General features: G+C 38.5%; 1 protein-coding gene across 2 annotated transcripts in view; it reads left to right on the forward strand.

Moving 5' to 3' along the window:
• The window catches only part of eif2ak3 (eukaryotic translation initiation factor 2-alpha kinase 3), an 81,007-nt gene that overhangs the window by 52,774 nt on the left and 10,853 nt on the right, over nt 1–17,380 (forward strand). For both annotated transcript variants that reach the window (XM_039751986.1, XM_039751987.1), the window contains exons 2-11: nt 675–804; nt 9,499–9,693; nt 9,916–10,046; nt 10,130–10,367; nt 11,812–11,977; nt 12,065–12,205; nt 12,304–12,426; nt 12,744–12,970; nt 13,459–13,571; nt 14,668–14,790. In XM_039751986.1, coding sequence (XP_039607920.1) covers nt 675–804; nt 9,499–9,693; nt 9,916–10,046; nt 10,130–10,367; nt 11,812–11,977; nt 12,065–12,205; nt 12,304–12,426; nt 12,744–12,970; nt 13,459–13,571; nt 14,668–14,790 — 1,587 coding nt within the window. The remainder of the gene's footprint in view (nt 1–674; nt 805–9,498; nt 9,694–9,915; nt 10,047–10,129; nt 10,368–11,811; nt 11,978–12,064; nt 12,206–12,303; nt 12,427–12,743; nt 12,971–13,458; nt 13,572–14,667; nt 14,791–17,380) is intronic.

Genomic DNA, 17,380 nt, shown 5'->3' on the forward strand with positions numbered 1-17,380 from the left:
TGGAGATAAAGAGAAGATTAAAGTCCAGCTCTCTGAAATGAGCCTTAAAAGAAAACGGCAGCCTTTCTATTTGTGAAGTTGATCACACGCTGTGCTCTTGGGTTGAGTTCACTGATCGGCTACAAGTCAAGCATTTGATTTACTAAGTGCCCACAGAATGCAGAACTTGACTCTGCAGCTGTAAAGATTTGAAGGAAGGTTGCACGTTTTAAGCAGAGGCGTATAGGAATCTTAACAGGCTTGTCTATCAAGTCCTTCATGCATGTTCCAATGGACAGTGCAGGGAGTAAAACATAAACCATAAGCACTACATTGCTAAATTGTGGTGTGGCATTTAAAAAATTGTTAGTTTTTATTTCTTAGTAGAAATAAAAAAAAAATGATATCTGTGCTTTACATAAATGATTGTGTGTTGCCTTGGATTTACTTATTGGCTATGTAACCTAATGCAAAATGTTACTTTTTGTGTACATCTGTCCATGAAGGCTTTTTTCACAGCTGTCCATATCCTGTATATTTCAATCTTTTTGTTTCAGTACCTCTCATTTTTCCAAAATATCTGCCCCCCTCTTAAGGTTTAATAGCCTTTAGTAAAATATTAATAATATGCGTTTTTATGGTGGGATGTGCATTATTTGTATCTTATATCTTCTCCATATATGTTTCCTATTTAGGTCTCTTGTGATCATCAGCACTTTAGATGGTCGAATTTCTGCCTTAGACCCAGAAAATGATGGCAGGAAACAATGGGACCTGGATGTGGGCTCCGGATCTCTGGTGTCTTCGAGCCTCAGTAAGCCTGAGGTAAGTTCAAGCCGCCTTGTTTTCTGTAGATGTATCACAGCATGGTTAGAAGGGTGCTTTCTTCTAATATAATATTCTTTTCGTGACATTACAGTTTATAGTTTTCAGAAAGCCACTGTACTCCTGTCTTCTTCTAGTGGGATGTTTGTTGACAAATTGGGCATTCTGTTAGGCTTATAGTGGCACACAAGGCCTGTTAAGACAACAGATTTAACAGGAATGCAGACATTCAACTGGGCTTGTATTGGTCAATGGAGTTAAAGAAAGTGAGTCCAATAGGGTTGCCCTTGACAGGTGAATGGAGTGAGGTTGAGCAAGCAGCGTGAATGTATAGGCACTTGAGGCAGTAGATGAGATTGCACTGAGCCACACTAAAAGAGCCATATAAGATCAGAGAAGCAGAATATTTATTGAAAGACAATCAAGGAAGTAAATGGCTGTTTTTGGCATAGATGCTCAATAAACAGTCCCTCCACCCATATTCTTATGTATCCTTCTTCCTCCTATGGTTCATCTTCCACTAACAAACATTTTTATATTGAACTTGGAACACTTGCACTTCATTATCTGAGGCATAACTGTGTGTGTGTGAGAGAAAAGGAATCGGGTATCTTAAAATAAGAATAAAAAAACAAGCTTTTGGCAACCTACCAGGTGTCATCAGAGGGAAAACAACTGCACATAAAGGAATCAAAGGTGTGTGTGTGTGTATATATATTTATATAGATTTAGTGTCATTTGCTTTTTCACATTTGATTTAATTTCATACAACTAAATACTGCTTCACTAAAAATCTTTGTTTGGAAAACACCCCAGTACTCAGATGTTCCTAGGAAATGAAAAACTACCATTGTTATCTTTTTTTTTTTGTTGAAAGTAGAGTAAGTTATTATGCAGGCTGAGAGGGGCTCCCAAACATTTTCATATGACTGTATATCTCAGTTTGCGAGCATAATTCGTTGCGGAAACATGCTCGCAATCCAAAGCACTCTTATATTAAAGTGATTTTCCCCATAATAAATAATGAAAACTCAGATGATTCTTTCCCAAAACTATTCATATAAAAATGACGTGGTGTGAGGGCTGAACGCACGCGAAGGAGATGTGCTCGGATCATCTTTTGGGTTGCTGCAGATGTGTGTTCTGCTTCTAATTGTTTTAAGAGCTGGGAGCACCTGCAGTTTGTCTGCCAAAAGCATTCCAACAACTGCTATGTTAGATGTCCGTGAACTTGTTATAAATTGTTGGTAAGTAGGGCGTGACGTCTCACGGGTTTTACTTCCTAAGGTTGTAATATCTAGTCTTGCGTGTCTTCAAAGTGTCTCTCCGAAATGATCTGATCTTGATAGCTTTGCTCAAATCCCCCTGCTGGGATGCACGCTATGCTCCTGCCACATCGTGTCTCTCCTTCTCACGTTGTAAAGGGGGGAGCTGAACGCATGCTAAGGAGATGCGGAAAGATCAGCTACTGGCTTTTTGCTGCTTCTGCCAAGATGCCTGTTCTGCTTGTCACTCTGCGCGTTGATCATTTAAAAGCCTGTACAGCAGCTGTCCTTCTGTCTCACTGCCTTCTCTTGCATGACGTTAAAATGTTTTATAATAGAGAGATGTTAATCATATCTTTAGCCCGACATCCACATATCATATGTGTTTACAAAGTGTTTTTTAATAAGTTTACATGTGTTTGAAGCGTGTGGGGTATATTTTAAGGCTTAAACTATAAAAAAAAGTTTATATGGTCTTTCTATTTTGCGGATATTCACCTATCGCTGATGGGTCTGGAACGTAACTTAACTGTTCTTTTGAATGCCCAAAGTAAGAAATCGTGTCATACACAGAACACAATATTCAGTATACCATGCAGTGCATGCCCAGCTGTAATACATGGGACAAACATCTAAAACACTTGCAGCACACGCAGAAGAACATTGTGATGCTGTCAGAAGGAAGAACCCATGATCTCTGATCTATACACATACAAGTTAAAGTGAACACATGTTTAATTGGTACACAGCGCAAGTAAAATTCAGTGCTAATCCTAAAACTGCCAGAGAGCTGGCTGAATCATGTCTCTCAGATGAAGCACCATTAACAGACATTTAGACATGAACCCAAGCATATGCAGGATTAAAAAAAAAGACACTTACATAATAAAAAGACTTGATGACCAGCACCCTCTGAACCCCACCTTATTGTACCAACCCCACCCCCTCCTGATTTGCTATATATTGCCTTTGATTCCTGTATCTCTAATCAGTTTCCTCTGATGACAACAGTGTGTGTGTGTGTGTGTGTGTGTGTATAAACCCAGGTTTTATGTGCTTAGAGTGTTTGCACTGGTTCCTAGCCATTAGTTAAAATCAAATAAGGATCTTTTTGTCTTGTTTGTGGATGACCTGACATCGTGCCTGTGCCTTTAGCCCAGTTCAAACTTTATCTTGACCCACCACACCTTGGAATGTGTTCACTTTACTCAAAAGCATTAAGAAATATCGGAGTATAGTTTTTAACACTATAATGATGCTTACGTGGTATCATTGCTATAAATTGCAGTGTTTTGTGTACATTCTCTGCTCCTTAATCATTGTGCAAGCCTGAATTGGGTTTGATGTGTGTCTACATCATTTGCATCTTGGACAGGAAGATATCCAAGCAACATTATGTACTGTGTCGCTTATTTTTATTTATTTATTTTTTTAAATCATATGGGCATTTGTTAACGGGGTTTTTAATTTGAATTATACTTACTAAATATGTGCCTCTGGTGTGAAAAGTGTGATTCTTCAGCAAAGTGAAGGACAATGATTCACAGCCTGTTCTGTGGAAAAGTTCACTTCTCTGGAATGTTTTGGATCAAGTGGAAATTGGAAATCAAAGTATTGTATTCATGCAAAATAAAATTTCAGTTGTCTTGTTTAATGTTATCTTGCAAAAAGAATTTCTGTGTACAGTAAAATCTTGAAGTGTGCTCTATGTACTGTACTCCATGAACCCAATGTATGTATTCTGCAATTTTCTGTTATCTCCATGATCTCACCCTTGCACCATTGAGTTTGCAGTTCAGTTCAGTGTCATGCCAAAAACTAATTTTGTGTCTTTGTTTTGCCTCTGCTAACCCCCCCCCAAGGGCTTGTTGATTAGAAACACATCGATAACATTGTAGTGCGCTACTTCATGAGCCCTCGGCCATCAGTTTTTACATATAATTACAATTTTTAGATTCATGTTTTGATATCCAAATATTAATGGAATGATTTTAAAATAAATATATTCCTAATAAACCTTCCTACTACACTATTAGGCAGTTGTATTTGTGTCTTGCCTGTTAACTGTGTATTTGCTAGTTTCACTTTTGAAAAGTTGTTTTGCTGAACATTATGCCGTAACTGGATGTTTGGGGTGTTGGAATGACCGCCCTTTTAGATTTAGACTGTATATAAAGCTACATGTCTCTGTTTGACTCATTGACTGGCACTGAAGAAATTCTTGGCCATTTGCAGACAATCTTAAGAACAGCATTTTTTTTTAACTAATGGATCAATCTCCTGGGTCCAAGGCCCGCAAAAACGCACCTTTTAATGGTGGAAAAAAATCCAAAAAGTGCAGTAATGTTTCACATTTAATAGTCAGAAAAGCCCATCTTTGTTCTGGTCTGCAGTGGCTGCAGAATGGTGTCACTAATAAGTAAGATCTTTGGCGCACTGAATGTAAGCATTTCTGAGTGCAAATCAGCTACATCATGGTTAGAGTCCCAACTGTTTTAATTGTTTTTTCTTATTATTATAATCTTGGTATTAGTTATGTTTCATTACCAAAAATAATCCTCCCTCTGTTTTTGTGTTTTTTGCTTATTACAGCTTGAAATAAATTTCTCTCATTCCCATTTTTTTCAGCATCTTATTTGCATTATTGCATTTGGCAAAGCGCTACATTTTGCAGTGTTTTTTTTTGTGGTGCCTGCCATTTTCAAGTATTGGGCCAAGGGATGACTGGTGTGGAAGCTTTAACTTCTAAATATGAAGAAAGGTGGACATTCCTTTTTTTTTATATATATATAATTTTATTGATTTTATTGAAATCTCACATATAGCATGAATGAGTCCATGATTTGCTAAATTTATAAGAAAGAAAAAGAAATTCATAAAAGCTTAGTGCAAGTGTGCCAAAAACTGAAGGCTCTAGTAAAAATGTACCATGGCCCTTAACATGTGGATTGAAGATCTAACAGAAAAACATGCATCACCTACACTCTCCAAATGGCTTTCAGTGAAAAGCAAGAAGCAACCCTGGATGGGGCAAAGGTGCATCAAGGGCACATTTACACTAAGCTAATTTGGAGCGATTAGTTCCCATATAATGCATTTCTTTGGAATATTAAAAGAACTGAAGTACCCAGAAAAAACATGCACGGATACAATGGGAATATTTGTACTTCACACATTAACTCGTCTCACAATTCAAACCATGACACCTGTAGTGCTACGTTGCAATGCTAAGCATGCCATTAATGTTTAATGGGGGAAGGCTTTTAGCATGTGTGCTAATAGGGGTGAAGGGGAATGCTAAACGCTGTGCCACACTACATAATATGTTGGTCTAATTTTATGGGACGGGGTGGTGTCTGATATTTATAAATTTCACCTTTTTACAGGAGGTCTTGGGCCAAAAAAAACCCATCCCGTAAAGAATAAAGGGACTTCTACAATTCATACAATACTTAAAATTTCATACCACCTCTAAAATAACCTACCTACCTTTTTTATTATTAAGATGTGCATTTATTTTAAATTATTTTATTGTCTGGAAGTATAATAACATTATTTAATTCACTTTTTTATTGCTGGACTTGCTCCTGCATATTTATTTAGCTGAGATTTTAAAATAATCACTGCAGTGCATTGGTATATCATTACTGTTCTGTAACTTTAGCTGTTCTTATATACAATACTATCATGTTAACTGTTTTGTCCATTTCAACAGGAAATGGCTTTCAAAATGCAAGCCTTAATTACTACTAGTAGATGTTAAAAGGGTGTTGTTATGTGTATACCTGCCTGGTTAATGCTGCTGTCTTACGGCCTCATGGACCTGAGGTTAATTTCTAATCGTTCTATTTATTTGGTGTTTTTATTTTCTCCTTTTTATTAGCATGTTTTTTTTTTTTCCCCCCATAAACTTGGAATTTTGGAGTTGATAGTGAGTTAATAACTAAGCTTATGTTAGCTTTTGTTTCCCCTGAGTGATCATGTCAATGTGCTACCATATCATTAAGTGTTAATTTCTGCTTTACACCTATGGCTAATAACTTTGGATGATCCTGAAATAGGTTATGTCATTTTTTTATTAATTTTGTTTCCCCCTTCCTGGTAGAATCTAGTGCCAGCTTTGTGTCATGCGTATTAGTACTTGAGTTGAATCTGTTTTTATAGCTTACGCTGAACTTTATTCTTATACAGGCTTGGGATTATTATTCATCAATCACATTGCCTTTCGTTCGCAAGACATTTTCAGGAAATCTTTTCTGTCTTTTTAAAGAGTTTTGTTAAACTTTTTAAGCAAGATCAATAAAGCTTTTTTATTTTTTTTTTAAATTGATACCCTTTCAAGTTGTGCTTCTCTAGCACTTTTTCCAGACTCTGTCGGACAGCACCAGCCTCTCACCCGACTGGCTGCTGCCAGCTTCAATAGGCAGCTGATTGGTTGTGCGCGTCATCAACCTCTGGTACTTTGTAACCAGGCAGTCTGATTTGCAGGGTCTGTCCTCTCAACACCAGTCTGCTTAGTGATTAAGGCTGCCCAATACCATTGGTTTAAAGCTGTCAAGCTGAAATGCCGCATTTACCTATGTATGCATCTGAGGAATGTGGCAAAACAAGTCAAACAGTGTCACATCAAAGCGATCAGGATGCAGCCAATCTGCACTGAGTCATCCTGTAGTAGATTAGAAGCTGAGGTAATGCTCCGGCAGAAGGACGATGATGTCATTTCATTGCATAAAACCCCTCCCTCAGTTGTAAAGAGTTCTTTAAAGAACATTGTCTACCCTTGTGCTGCAGTACTTTTTGTTTCTAGTTGCTAACCTATGTGTGCTCAGTGCTCATTGACAGCTACCCTACCTCTATCTGGACTGCAGGTAGAGAAAAAAAGTCATCTAATGATAGGTCATTTTGTATGGCAAATTTTGACTTCTTCACCTACTATTCCTATAAAATAAGACAGGGACAAATTACCAAAATAATTGCTGTGCATCAATAATGTATACATGGTGGTAGTAGTGTCCTGTTAAAATGAAGTCTACCACAGAGCAATAGGAGGTGTGCATTAGGATTTCTGTATTAAATCCCCACAAGTGTTAAGATATCATTTGTAAGTAGTCTTTTGTAATAAAATAAAATGGACACTCCTCTTTGCACCACGCTGATCTCTGTACATGTCTACAAGTAAAACCTTTTGCTTCTAGACAGTCTGGTGGGTTTGATGAAGCTAATGTTGTTTGACAAGCACTACTACAGTGTATAAAGCCAAAGTGCTTTGCTGTCTGCGTTTACGTCTGTTGAGGGCAGATGTGTTCTGTGACTAGGCTGTGGTCTTCCCTTTGTATCGGTCTGCACTTCAGAACAGTGCTCATTTAAAAGTATGCAGAGTTGAGTTTGAGTGAAAGGAATGGTGTTCACTTGTAACCCTGCTATTTCAAAGCAATTTTAGTCCTGAGTCCCTTAGGATTGAAGTTTTTCAGATTTTAATATTTATTGGTAAACACAATTGAGCATTAGACTGATTTTTTTTTCAAAGGAATTAACTGTTCATTACTGTTACTGGTTAAGTATTAAGGAAAATGCAGTGACATAAAAAGGCTTGTGTCTCATTCATTAGTTGTAGTTTGTGCCACTCTGCGTGAATTTAAATTCAGAATCTTGTAATTGCTGTCATGAAGGTTTACTAGCGTTCCCTTTGACTGTTTTAATACTATTTAATACTACTACTCTCAGTCCCTCCAATTGTTCTGCACTGCCTCTGCACAATAATATGGATTTAATCAACACAGTGGGTTTGTTAGTCTTTCACACCAGTAGAGACCAGGGTTTATTTTCTATCCTGGCCAGTGACTCTAAGTTTGCACATTCCCTGCATGTTCACATGAGTGTTATTAAGCACCCTAGTTTCCTCAATATGATGGTGGATATAAATTTTTCTTGTGTGTATTTGTGGGTACATGCATGAGGGGTCCTTATGATTTATGTTCAGTTCATGGTGGATTCCTGAGTTGTGCCTAATACCACCAGGGTAAGTTCATTTAATGGGTTTATCTTTTGAATCTAGAATTTGTATTTTTATGTTATAACTTTTTATCTCGGGCAGCACGGTGACGCAGTGGTAGTGCTGCTGCCTCGCAGTAAGGAGACCTGGGTTTGCTTCCCGGGTCCTCCCAGCGTGGAGTCTGCATGTTCTCCCCGTGTCTGCGTGGGTTTCTTCCGGGTGCTCCAGTTTCCTCCCACAGTCCAAAGACATGCAGGTTAGGTGCGTTGGTGATCCTAAATTGTCCCTAGTGTGTGCTTGGTGTGTGTGTGTGTGCCCTGTGGTGGGCCTGCGCCCTGCACCAGAATTTGTTCCATCCTTGAGCCCTGTGTTGGCTGGAATTGGCTCCAGCAGACCCCTGTGGCCCTGTTTTAGGATATAGCGGGTTGGACACTGACTGACTGACTGACTTTTTATCTCCATTTCAAACACACATTCAGTGCCCATTTGGGGGTGTAATTAGTTTATTCTGATTGGAATTATCTTGCTTTGTGAACCAGTTACAAGATGGCAGAATACATTTACACCAAGTCATTGGAATAGTGAAGTTTGGATTTTTAATGATTGAAAACAAATTAACTATTAAAAATATTTACTAAAACTAAACAATTCTAAAACCAATTTGAAAATTAATTTTTAACAACTGTTGGCCCCTTTTGAAACTGTTTGATGTACGCTCTGCACACATTAGGTGATGTTGCATGTTGAAACTCTTGTTAGTAAAATATACTGTAATGTTGAAGTGAATATATATTTGTGTTGAAAAACTGAGTATTACAGCTGGGCTAGATCTTCCAATTTCAAACTTGGACTGTTAAATTGGAGCATTTAGAGTGTGACATTGTAGTTTCTCTGTCAAGAGCTTAGTTGGATTTTTTTGCAGCTTGGACTGTTAAATTGGAGCATTTAGAGTGTGACATTGTAGTTTCTCTGTCAAGAGCTTAGTTGGAATTTTTTGCAGCTGGCCTTTATGTGCCTGCCTTTTAATACTTTTGGTGAAGGCAAATACTAAGTGAACGTTTAGTTTGCCTAATACATCTGCCATCATCAGTTGCGTAGGGCAGAGGCTACATTATAAAATTCTGCAAAAATATTCTTCCTAATGCTTTCCTGCGTTTATTCTGGACAAAGCAGAAATTAAAGTTTGTTTGTTTATTGTGTATGTCTCTTTGTTTCCTATTTTATGAGTGAAAGTTGGTTTAAGTTTAAAGACATATATTGAAGTAAAACCTTCATGTGATGGTATTTCTGAAGTTCCATTTCTTCAAGTATTCTCTCTATCTATCTATGAATGACATACATGGAGTGACTTCAGTTACTAGATCTGTGAAGGAAAATAAAACATTGAATGCGTCTGAACCACTTAATATTTTGTTCTCCCACTCTCTCTCGTTGCAGGTTTTTGGAAACAAGATGATCATCCCATCTTTAGATGGAGCCCTATTCCAGTGGGATAGGGACCGGGAGAGTATGGAAGCTGTTCCTTTCACTGTGGAGTCCCTCTTGGAATCATCCTACCGCCTCAGAGAAGACACTGTGCTGGTGGGAGGAAAATCTCTTACCACTTATGGTCTAGGTGCCTATAGTGGCAAGGTGAGAGCTTTCATGGATTCCTACAAATGGCAAACTGTGTCCTGCCACTATGCACTGTTCAAATCTGATAACTTTGTTGTTGTATATGAGGAAGTTTTACATCTGACTATGATGAAGATAGCACGGCAGAGGAGCTTAATAATAACTATGTGACTGCTATAGCATCGCTGTAAATGAATCCTCTATAAGATGTGTTTTACATTTTAAACTTGTCTACTCTAGTTGAGGTACATCTGCTCTGCTGTGGGCTGCAGCCGGTGGGATGAGAATGAGCCAGAGCCAGAGGATGTGCTATTGCTTCAGAGAACACAGAAGACTGTACGGGCTGTAGGACCACGCAGTGGTAACGAAAAGTGAGTGACACTGAAGTGGAAATGATATTTGAGGACTTCCTCAATGGCCTACGGTGTCTATAACCTAACCTGTTTTCTCCTAGGTGGAATTTTAGCGTGGGGCATTTTGAACTTAGGTTTGTTCCAGAAGTCCAACCTGGGGTGAATTTCTTAGAAGGAGATACCCACAGCAACAGTGTTAAAGATGATACGAAGGTAATTCGGGAGGAAGAAGATCCTGCTGCCGAAATGAAGGATATGGTGATCAAGGTCTCTGTGGCTGACTGGAAGGTTATGGCCTTCAATACAAAACATGGTGGGCAGCTGGTTTGGGAGCATCAGGTGAGTGTGCAGGCTGGTGAACTGAGTGAACCTCTCTTAATGTTTGTAGCCTGTTGTGAGCATCACAGTATTTAATATATCCATAATGAAAAGCAAATGAGGAGTAGTATACTTTAATATTGAGCCATTCAATGTCCTTCCTATGTCTGCCTGTTCCAAGTAAAAAAAAAATAAATAAATAGCTGTGTTAATTTATTGCCTATTATATTACTTTTAATGAAACTTTATTAAACATGTTTTGTTGCTGTTTCTTTTCCTTAAGATTTTGTTAGGTCGATGCACTCCTAATTGGAATCTATTTCAATATTTTATTTCAATGTCGCATTTTCAGGGAATGTTAAAGTATATCATGAGAAATAATTTAACATTCTGTTCCCTGATAGGGTGCAAAAACAACTATTTCATTGAGATTAGGCACAAAGCAAGAACAACCTCGGATGGGGCACCCGTCCATGCATTTTGCCAATGTAGACTCTATTTAAAAAGGAAAAAAAAATGACGAAAAATACAGACACAGAGAAAGCATGCACACTTCATATAAACAGTAACCAGGCATGCGATTTAGACCAAGAATGGTGGATTTCTGAAACAGAAGCACTATCCACTCCTCCACCGTGCCACTCTAGAAACGATATGAGCAGTTTAGATATGTTATAATTACAGTAATATTTACATAGGGGCGTGCTGGCTGCATCTGGACTGAAAAGTTCATGTAGATCAATCTCTCATAATAATATGTATATTACCTTTAACTTCTGTAAACAGAAGTATCACATGCTTATAAAATGTTTCCTGAAATTCTGTCTAATACTTAAAATACATAGTGTATGTTCTATGGATAGCAAAATGAATTGCATACATGAGTTCAATTTAAGACTTGTTTCTTGGTCCTGTTATGCTATATTTGCATTTGAAAAGAATTGTATTAAAGTAAATGGAATGTGAAATACCAAATAAACACCAAAAAATTTTATATTTTTTCATTTTTTTCACCAATTAATGGAAACAATGTATGGCTGCCTAGATGGGAGGTGAAGGGATTTTACTGTATTGCTGAATGATATTTGCCACAGATGGTTTACATTTAACTAATTATGGGGTATGGGTCAGATTGGCGTTAGGCCTTGCATTTATCTCAAACCACTAATAGTGGTAATCTGCAGGTGAAAGACCTTATCTATTTAAAATTTGCAATTTAATATAAATATAATTCATTGATTTAAAAAGCTTACACTTTATATTGCAAATCTGCAGTTCATCTTTAGTGACTGAGCGTCTGGTTCTGAGTACCTCCCATGTCCTGATTCTGTCTGCAAGTGATTAATAGAATGCTCCTCAGATGATTTTTTTTTTTTTTCCTTTCCCATCCCTGCAATTGTTTTCTTGTTAGGGCTTTATGTAATTTTGTGTAGGAACTAAAAGCCAAATGTTTTTTTTTTGTTAGTTCTGCACTCCCATTGCTTCAGCATGGTTGGTAAAAGATGGAAAAGTGATTCCTATTAGCCTGTTTGATGACACTAGCTACTCCTCACGCAATAGAGAGATTCTAGAGGATGAAGAAGACATTGTAGAAGCAGCCCGTGGAGCCACAGAGTCCAGCGTGTACCTAGGTATGTATTGCAGAGCAAGAAAATTAATTGCGTTTCTATAAAACCCCAGAACAAACGTATATATCTTGTCTTTATTTTGTGTTTCAGGCATGTTTAGAGGACAGCTGTACTTGCAGTCATCAGTGCGCATTTCTGAGAAGTTCCCTTCAAAATCAAATGCACTAGATAGCAAGAACAACGAGAATGGGATTATCTCCCTGCCTACAGTCAAGTGGAAGCCACTGATCCGTACGTAGCAGTTATAGTGTGGTTTTTGGTTTATGTTAGTGCACTCGTATGTAGTTAGTTTAAATCTTCACTCCTTTTCTACCTGTTGTTCCTATTAGATTCACCCTCAAGGACCCCTGTCCTGGTGGGTTCAGATGAGTTTGATAAATGTTTGAACAATGATAAATTCTCCCATGAGGAATACAGCAATGGAGCCCTGTCCATCCTACAGTATCCTTATGGTATGTTGGCGATTTACTGCAGTTAATGCTAAGGAATACCTTGGTTTTCTTGAAATGTGCACTGGCTGTCTTGGTACTGTACCTGCTTTGCTCAATTGTGTTGCTTTGCACAATGCCCTTTTACTCCTCAATAAGCTCCACATATTTTGTATGCATCTCTAGCAGTTACTTTGTAGATAACTGAATTCTGTCTGCATGGACAATGCCGTCTGGGGCATCATAACTAAAGGTGACTGAGTAACAGCAAGACACCAGCTAAATATGCTTTCAATACTGTTCTTGTAACGATACACTTACGTTCATTCTTAATTTTGCAGACAACGGATACTATTTCCCATACAGCAAACGCTACAGGGGTCGGAGAGAGACTCAAGTGAGTGTTCTCATGCCCCCTCACCCATCTCGTGTGGAGCCACGCCAGAAAGATCCAGTGCTACTGCTCCCCTGGTGGAAGGAGATCATTGGCACCATTGTCTTCTGCATTGCAGCAACTACCTACATTGTGCGAAAGTTCTTCCATCCAAATTCTGTCCACATAAGCAGAGTATGTATCTCCATGTTTCTCCTTTTTCCCCTTACAAGAAAATACTTAATTTTCCAAATAGATGCTAAAAGTGTTGGCTTTGGGTGAGGGAAAGGTTTTTATAATCTTCTGCTCTGGTATGAGAAGTCAAAGCACATATATCCCCCTAAAATTTCCCAAAGTTTACTTGGGACACTGCAGTACTTTTAAAATCTAAACCTTTATTTTCCTTCCTTGGTAGAAAGAGTCCATTACTCTAAATTGGTGTGTCACTTTGCAATAGAATCTTAGTGGGTGTTGAGAGCTGAACATTTTCCATTTAAGATCCAACAGAATAGTTTTAATAAAATTCTCACTTTAGTGAGAATTGATTATAAATTTTGATTTGCCCTGTCGCTGACAGTTTAAATTCTCTGAAATATTACATTTCTTTTTTACTGTTTCAAATTTGGTTAGTTTTTTAAAATGTGACCTCATTGTTTTTCAATTTTTTTCCCTCTTTCTTAAAGCAAAGAAAGGAGTCTGAAACCCAGTGCCAGACTGACAGCAAATTTGATGAGGGTAATGAGGAGTCCCGTGACATCTGTGGCATTGATGGCAGGAGCAGTGAATACATCTCAAGGTAATTTTGCTTAATAATAGCAAACATAAGAAAATTATCCAGATCAATCTGGCTTTTTTTCTAAATGGCATGTTTTAAATAAGATCACAATCTCACAGTTGATTTTCTAAAGTACAAAACAGTGCAATTCAAAATCAGACTCAAATTCAGGGCAATATAATGTAATTCAAATATGAAATAAATCCCGGGGAAAATTTTTCAACATTGTGCAAAGTCTTCCAAGTTCAGCCCTCCTAGTTGTGTAACTGCGGAGTTTGTGCCTTTCACCAAAACAAAATTACTTTGTGAGTGAATGGTCTTCCAGTCTGTTTTATGTTTGGTCTATTTCCTTAAAGTAAGCGATGGGTTTGGTCTTTTATCATGTCCAAGCTAAATTTCTAAGTGAAAGTGTTCATTTCACAGATTATTTCTTCACTTAAAATGCTTTACAATGTCCGACAAGTTTTTCTTTTTGAGTGAGGAGCAGTTTAGGAGGCTACTGCCTGATCTGTTAGAGCATCGGCATGGGAGAATGTAGAATTTTTAATCCTCCCAAAATTAACTGTGTAGGTTCAGGTAAGTGGGGATACACCAGTAGTACTTGATGGTACTAATATTGGTCTGATATATCCCTGTACATACTGTGTCAGTATCAGCTCTATCTCTTGGAGTACCAAAATGTAAACAGGGACAGGTTCATTTCCACTAGAGCTGGTACCTTCAAATTTGAACATTTTTTTAATTAATAATTTTGAACACTTTTAATTTAAATCTTCTTTCTATTTAACTCTAATCAAAAAGAGAGAAGAAAGGTATGCAATAGAAAGAAAAATATGAATAGCAGTAGTGTTTGCTCCATTGTTAACTTCCAAAATTATCATCTGAAAGGCACTATGGCTGTTGGATGCTTTTTCATTTTTGAACCTTTGTACTCAATAATGTTTTAACCTTTATGGAAACAAAAGTGTTCTGAAAAAATGTAAAATTAGTTTAAAGGCATCTTTCACAGTGTTACTCGCAATGGTATGCTAAAAACGTAGGAAAAGTGGTGCCACCTGAAGCCATCAGTCAATAAACAACATTTACTATTTCTGTGTTACTTCCCTCTCCCTTGTAGGTATCTTACAGATTTTGAGCCAGTTCAGTGTCTTGGACGTGGAGGGTTTGGAGTAGTTTTTGAAGCCAGAAACAAAGTGGATGACTGCAACTATGCCATTAAGAGAATAAGGCTACCTAACCGGTAAGGCCAGTGCAACAGTAAAATTTGACAGGATAAGCTGTGCTTTTCAGATACATCATCGATTTTTAATTTAAATCCTTTGATTATTGTATTGCATTCATTATATTAACATTAAAGAAGATACACTTTTTGCTTATGATAAAAAAAAATAATAAAAATCTTCCGTGGTCAGTTATTGTAAGCATGAAATACCAAGAGAAAGGGTTCTGTCTACCTTCACTCTTGTCACTTGGCCATTGTAAAGCTCTTGAGTCGTAAAAACTTTTGGGTGGGCACTTCCAAGACTGAATCTAAGCTTTTACCCATCTTTTTGTATATATCATGACTACTGTTGGAAATAAACCATCTGTGGTTCTCAGTTACTTCTGTTCCCTTACAAGCTGACTTTGATGTAAATATGGGTGACAAAAATGTTAACAGTTCTCTGAATCCAAAGATAAGTCTCAGTATGTAGCACTTGAAAAGCAGGGTAGCATATAAGGTGGTAAGGTTAAGGACGCATCTTATCCCATTTCTAAGCAAGTAGGCTCAAGATTGAAACCACCTACCTAATATCGTGTAGGTCCCCCTCGTGCTGCCAAAACAATTTTGACCTGTCAAGTCATGGACTCCACAAGACCTATGAATGTGTTCTTTGGTATCTGGCACTAAGACATTAGCAGCAGATCCTTTAAGCCCTATAAGTTGCAAGGTGATGCCTCCATGGATTGGACTTTGTTTTTATTGCACATCCCACAAATGCTCAACCGGATTGAGACCTGGAGAACTTGAAGGCCAAGTCAACACCTTGATCTTATTTTCATGTTCTTCAAGCAAATTCCTGAACAATTTCTGCACTGTGGCAGGGTGTATTATCCTGCGGAATGAGGCCACTGCCATTGGGTACAGTTGCAATGAAGGGGGGTGTGTGTGGTCTGCAACAAACTTTAAGAAATTGGTAGAGGCCAAAGTTAACTCCACATGAGTGCTAGGTTTCCCAGTCAATATTTGCATAGAGCATCACACTGCCCTCTAACATTGCCTTCTTACCCTACTACATCCCCCTGCCATATTCCCCTAACCCCCCCCCCACCCCCAGTAAGTGACATGCACGCACCCAGCAAATCCATGTTACTTAAAGGAAAATGTGATTGATCAGACCAGGTCACCTTTTCCCATTGTGCCTTGGGCCAGTTCAGACATTTGCATGCCCATTGAAGGCACTTTAAGCTGTAGACAGCAGTCAGCATGGTTTTTTTGACTGGTATGTGGCTCTATAGCCCAATACACAGCTAACTGTGATTCTCGTGTGTGTTCTGCCTCCTTTCTGTCATGGTCAGCATTACGTTTACTGTAGCACAAAATCACTAAGTAGTCTATATGATTGGACCTGATGGGCTAGCCTTAACTCCCCACTCTTTTCAGCGAGCCTTGAGAGCTCATGACCCTGCCATCAGTTTATAGATTGTCCTTCCTTGGACCACTTTTGGTAGGTAGTAACCACTGCATACTGGGAACACCACACAAGATCTACCATTTTGAAGATGCTCTGACCCAGTTGTCTAGCCATTACAATTTTGTTCCCTAGCACTTTGAGCTACATCATTTGTATGAAAATGCGCTATATAAATAAATGTTGTTCCTTGTCAAAGTCACTCAGATCCCTATACTTGTCCATATTTCATGCTTCCAACACATCAAGAAGGGACTGTTGCGCCTAATATATTCCACCCCTTGGCAGGTGCCATTGTAATGGAATAATCAATGTTATTCACTTCACCTGTCAGTGGTTTTAATGTTGTGACTGGTTGATGGATCTGGAAAGTATTCACAGCGCATCACTTTTTCCACATTTTGTTATGTTACAGCCTTATTCCAAAATTGATTAAGCTCATTTTTTTCCTCAGAATTCTACACACAACACCCCATAATGACAACATGAAAAAAGTTTACTTGAGATTTTTGCAAATTTATTAAAAATAAAAAAAATTGGGAAAGCACATGTACATAAGTATTCACAGCCTTTGCCATGAAGCTCAAAATTGAGCTCAGGTGCATTCTGTTTCCCCTGATCATCCTTGATGTTTCTGCAGCTTAATTGGAGTCCACCTGTGGTAAATTCAGTTGATTGGACATGGTTTGGAAAGGCACACACCTGTCTATATAAGGCCCCACAGTTGACAGTTCATGTCAGAGCACAAACCATGAAGTCAAAGGAATTGTCTGTAGACCTCCAAGACAGGATTGTCTCGAGGCACAAATCTGGGGAAGGTTACAGAAAAATTTCTGCTGCTTTGAAAGTCCCAATGAGCACAGTGGCCTCCATCATCCGTAAGTAGAAGTTCAAAACCACCAGGACTCTTCCTAGAGCTGGCCGGCCACCTAAACTGAGCGATCGGGGGAGGAAGGGCCTTAGTCAGGGAGGTGACCAAGAACCCAATGGTCACTCTGTCGGAGCTCCAGAGGTCCTATGTGGAGAGAGGAGAACCTTCCAGAAGGACAACCATCTCTGCAGCAATCCACCAATCAGGCCTGTATAGTAGAGTGGCCAGACGTAGGCCACTCCTTAGTAAAAGGCACATGGCAGCCCACCTGGAGTTTGCCAAAAGGC

Source organism: Polypterus senegalus, chromosome 4 (genome assembly GCF_016835505.1).
Source record: "Polypterus senegalus isolate Bchr_013 chromosome 4, ASM1683550v1, whole genome shotgun sequence".
Lineage (NCBI taxonomy): Eukaryota > Metazoa > Chordata > Cladistia > Polypteriformes > Polypteridae > Polypterus > Polypterus senegalus.